General features: G+C 43.7%; 1 protein-coding gene across 1 annotated transcript; it reads right to left on the minus strand.

The window, feature by feature from the left end:
• Positions 1-1,664: 1,664 nt before the first annotated feature.
• On the minus strand, positions 1,665-4,252 carry LOC123105224 (uncharacterized). Its single transcript, XM_044527248.1, has 2 exons — positions 3,853-4,252; positions 1,665-2,443 (listed from the first exon to the last, which is right to left on the minus strand). Exons 1-2 carry the CDS (start codon positions 4,061-4,063, stop codon positions 2,118-2,120), a joined length of 537 nt encoding a protein of 178 aa, XP_044383183.1. The 5' UTR covers positions 4,064-4,252; the 3' UTR covers positions 1,665-2,117.
• Positions 4,253-5,539: the final 1,287 nt, after the last annotated feature.

Here is a 5,539-nt window from a genome sequence, read left to right on the forward strand (position 1 = left end):
TACCATAGTGGCATATGGATCCAAAGTTTGAACCTATTGTTTTTTCCTAAACTGGTTAGACCTTGTGCAAATTGCAAATTAGTATAGGACACTATGGAAAAAGTGCAACAAGTTCAATTTTACATGATCCAACGGCAATATAGTGTAATTTATTTGGATTGAGCAGCGATTGTGCTAACTTTTTCCCTATCTTATTTGCATGTACCCATAGATGAATTGCATCTTTCCCAAGCTACGATGAGGTTGCATCGGGCTGTGTACGGTCATGATTCTCTTGAGCCCAAGCAGCCCGTACCACTTGCTCGAGCAGCTGCACACCTTTATGGACAACATGTATTAGTCGACAGTACCAGCCGTGCCACCATTAGAAAGTGGTTTCATCGTCTACCAGAACCATGAAGATGTGCTTGGACCGCATGTCTTTGCTAAAGCCAAATTTAGAGTCCCAAAAGCACATCTTGGGATGTTTGTTTACTCTAGAAAGAACATACACATGGTACGATTTGTGTGAACTAATTGTGTACATGGCTTTTGACCAGTATCAGAGGATGCAATGGTGCCACTATGCTCAATTCCTTTGTTAACCTTGTGAATGCAAACATCGGATCAAGGACGGGAACAGAATAACAAGTATGCCATTCCATCTCCCTAGCCAGATCACTGTAGCTAGTTGTTTGGTCCATCTAGCATATCGAGAGTTAACTCGTTAATTCACTTATCTGTTCCTTTTGATGTCGGGCCATGGAAAAAAGATCAGGCCCGTTTACACACACAAAATCAGATACTCTAAACTCTCAGCACATGTCTTTCTTATGCAACCAACTATAAAGACATTTTCCCATCGACAATAACACTAAATGCACATAGTTTTCTCGAAAATAAAACCTGCTACTACGAAAAATATCACACAAAAGGCCTTATTTTTTACTATTGAGGAGCCCTCTACTCCCAAATTTTATTTGAATGAAGCTAATACGCGTTGATACATAAATTAAGTTTCCAGTTACTCATACAAAAAATGTATACAACACTATCCAACAGGAAACACTGGATATTAAGCGTAACCGGTGTTCTTTTGTACATCCGGTTAGATTTTTTTGCTAACTCAAGGCTTAGAGGTCCTCCACGTTCCTTGAGGTTCCACATCTTCTCATCATTTTTACCTTCTATGTTGACCCTGTTTGTTGGACCTGGATATAACTAGTAGCTTGATTACATTGAGATGTAACTCTGACATATACACCACTTTGTGCACACAGAATCCAATCCACCTTCTGTTTCCGGTGGTCCCGTTGCCTATCATTCCTAACAATCTTTACCATTTTCCCGATCAACGCGCTTGAGCAATATTATTAGAGCATACAATTACAATTCGAGATGAACACATGGCACCAAAACTCCACTTATATAAGACATGCAACATGGTAGAGAAGAACATGAAGACTTTATGTAAGAGGGTGAACTCTGCCAAAGTTTCAAGAGTTGGCAAAGGCAGATATTTCATTTATTGTGGACATGTTAGGTTGAAAACTTGAATTCTCTGTTTAGTAGAAGAAAGAAAGCACGAGCATATAAGTTGTCTATCACAATACCATGCACAGTTCAAATGGAAAAGTACAGAGTTTGGACAAGTCTGTGGGAGTCTCCCTTTCTTTGACAGTCTCTTCAGTAGCCACTTGATTGAAATATCATCTCAAATAAATATATACTACACCGTCTTCATGTCAAACAGTCAAAATATCATGAGAATTTGGGGAAAACAGAATGTCACAACTCATCAACAACTATCCAATCCACAACTCTGTAGAAATAAGAACAATTCCTTCACTACCATAATTCATAAACAACAACCAAGAAACTGGTCACCCTTTAAAGACTTACAGGTGATGAGTGTCATTCTATGGCCATTTTAACGCAATGCTGACAAACAGCTATGGACGTTGCTGACAAACCCAATATAAATTACCTATGGACAAGGGAACTCGTCGTGGCACAAAGTGAGGCAAGGTCACCAGAAGTGAAACCCTTTTTCCTTGCCTCTATCACCGAGGGAGGGTATTTGTAATGAGATCTCTATTGGTTGGCATGCTGTATTCATCACCATCCTCCAGTGTTCGTTACTGATTCCGGTGTGGTTTGACATTGCCTGGTTTCCATCCAAGTTCCCAAGCTCTTTCCTCCCACAAAGCAGTTAATTTCCTTTGACCGAGCAGCGACTCGGCTGACTTCTCCCTAGCTTCTTCACATGTATCCATACCTGAACTGCATTTGTCAGCCTCCTTTTGATACTGCGAAGCTAGTTTTTTAGCCTCGAGCAACTTTACATCGGCTTGTTGCTGAGCTTCTGTTGCTTCCTCCTCTCTCTGCTTTAGCTCTTCTATTAGTAACTCTGTTTCCTCACCGGAAGCATGATTCTTGACCTCTTTGAATTGCTTGGCACAGTCTGGAAACATCAGAAGCAATAATAACCAGTTAATCCAGTCACAAGATAATTACAAGATATGCTATGGAATATACGTGACCTTGGGTGCTTCGTTGAACTACTTAGCATAATATCCAAGTCAAGACTAACTGTAAACATGGAGAAAATAACTGAGCTACTTGGTTAAACTACTAATGAAACAGAGTATATCATGGATAAGTGTGGAGAGAACAATAAACATAAGAAAATATTTCCACATGTAGCAACTAGAGCAGTAGACATCTTTCAGACTATAAGGACAAAGGAAGGCATCGCAGATTGAACTTGAGAATCAAAGAACAAATATTGCAATGCTCATATGTGATAGCACCAAGACAAGACAGGCATCAACCTTTCAGTACCATGGCATGTTATACATTCAACTCTATCTTGTTTAGTGAAATACACAATTACTCCCAGTATAAGGCTACAATGTGAACCAATGTTCTGACTTCTGAATAACTGAAAACTTCTTGGCCTCACCCCCAAATTTCAAGCATAGCTCAAGTTATAATCGATCAGCCATGGCAAGGCCAGGCATAGAAAATCTGATGCATAATAAGCATTGAACAAACTGAGGAAGTTAAGCCATACATACTTGTTAGGACATTCAGATCACAGGTTAGAATGCCCCCAATAAATGAAAGTCGACAGATCCCATAATTTACATATCATGCCAAGTTCTTAGCCTATCCACAGTACTACCGTGTCCCGTCCACAGCAGAAAGCAATACTAGTTAAACAACTGACAAGGTAGACAGTGTCATGGATACAATCTAATTTAAGAGTGCAAAGAGAACATAAACATAAGAAAAGATTTCCAGTTTTCCACGAATAGCAACTAGAGCACCACACATCTTTGAGTAGACTAAGGACAAAGGATGCTACCCCAGGTGGAGCTTGAGAATCAAATAACAAATAGTATTAAAATGCTCATACGTGATAGCACCGACACAAGATTTCAGTAGCATGTCATGTTATACATTCAATTTTATCTTGTTCAGTGACCATACATAATTACTCCTAAATAAAGCTACAACCTGAACCCGTGTTATGACTTCTGAATAAGTGAAAACATCGTGGTCGCACACCCAAATTTCAAGTATGCTTATAATTATAACAAACTGAGCAAGCTAAACTGTGCATTATTGTAGGACATTCAAGTCACAGATTAGAGTCCCTCAAAAAAACTCTACAGATCCCCTAATTTACATATCGTTCTAAGTTCTCAGCCTATCCACAGTCCTACCGTGTCCCGTCCCGTCCACAGCAGAACGCAATTTTGAGCGGTTACAAACGCATTGCTCGCACAGCACAGAAATGTTGCACGGGGAAGGCAGGGAAAGATCTGGGCGGGTAGGTCGGGCACCGACAGCAAGAGGGGTGGGTACCTTCCGGGAGCTGGAGCAGCGGGAGCGCGTCGCAGTCGCAGGCGCACGCGGGGCAGGCCCCCGCCGAGCGGCCGAGCGCCTCGGCGACGTGCCAGTAGAGCGGCGGGCCGACGATGTAGGCGGCGACGCCGAGCCCGAGCAGCGCCACCAGCGCCATCACCGCCGCGGGGCTCGGGCCCCACAACGACGACGACAAGGAGCGGCCCGCCATCGCCTCCGCGCCGAGGGTGGTTGAAGGATTGATGGAACGGCCGCGCTGCGCTGCGGTCCGGCGCGAGGTGGGCGTGGCTTGTCGGCGGCCCGGCGCGGCGGTGCGGGAAGTGAAGAGGGGGAGTGGGAGTTGGTGAGTGAGTGGGGACGGACCGGACGCGCGCGAGTGGAGACGGGCCGGCCCCAAACCCAGATGAGATCCGGCGGCGCTGAGACGCCCACGTCCAGTTGAGTTCGTCCCACGGCCAAGAAGCACCTACGTATGTGTCATTGCCTCAAAAAAAAAAACTACGTATGTGTCAGCTTCAGCCATTTTTTTTTGACTCGATTACAATTTGTAACTATTCTTCCTGAAAGAAACACGCACACAGCACGCATACAGAATTGTGTTTTTGCTTCTGCTTAAAGAGGATGAGAGGGTTTTGCTTCTTTTTCAGAACTGGGCCAATCGCATTAGGAGTTTGTCGAATTCACGGCTTTCTCCCGTTGAGCTACGCTGGCTTATGATGTAAACTGGGGCCCGATCTTTCGATAAGAGGGAGATAACTACGATTTTGGGTGGGACTTGATCCTCACGATCCGGCTACCAACCGTACAGGAAGAACCGTACACGACTGATATCCACGGCAATCGCTGAACCAACTCCACGGCGTTATCGACCGAGCCAACGGCACGATCGACCTATCCACGAAGGATTTTTCCTGCAAGCAAATCGAAGAACATGCAAGAAAATAATAGCCAAGCAATCTGAAATTGCGGATATGCTAGATGAATAAATCTCACAAGTTGGGGTTCCGATAGGATGTCTTGACGGTCGCACTAGCCGCTACGAGCGAAGACAAATAAAAGTAGCAATAGCTAAACTTTTCTAAACAAAACCCGAGTCTAAAACATAATCTAGGGTAACTATTTATTAGAGGCAGACGTGTTGTCGAGTCGGTTCGCTGTATCTCATTCGGACTCTGCTTCGGGCGTACGTGCACGGGCCCACGTGTAGAGGCCGCAACGTTCCAGGGCCAGACTGAGAGTCCACGATTTGATTCCTAATCCAAGTGCTTCGATCCTGGTGCCCTCTGTCCTTGTGCACGTAACATCAAATGATGGTTGTGATGGATCATGGATGGTTCGATGGTGCACGCATGGCATGTACATGCATGTGTTCCATGCATATGAACCGCTCCTCATTTTCACACGGCTCTTGTAAAAATATTTTGGTATTCTGCATACAATAAAAGAATGTGTTGTATTTCTACTCCAAGTAACAAAATTATAATTTATATAATTATTAATAGAAATCACCTGATTATTGTATATGCGGATAATATTTTTGGTCTCATCGGTGGAGGCTATGTCCACATCAGCTTAGCATCAGCCTCCCTGAAAGACGGACACTTACTCGATATGTCATTCCGATGCCTCTCAATTTTAAGTTGAAACTACACGTCTTTCTCATGCATCTTATTGTGCCGAAACATGT

Source organism: Triticum aestivum, chromosome 5A (genome assembly GCF_018294505.1).
Source record: "Triticum aestivum cultivar Chinese Spring chromosome 5A, IWGSC CS RefSeq v2.1, whole genome shotgun sequence".
In the NCBI taxonomy this organism is placed as follows: domain Eukaryota; kingdom Viridiplantae; phylum Streptophyta; class Magnoliopsida; order Poales; family Poaceae; genus Triticum; species Triticum aestivum.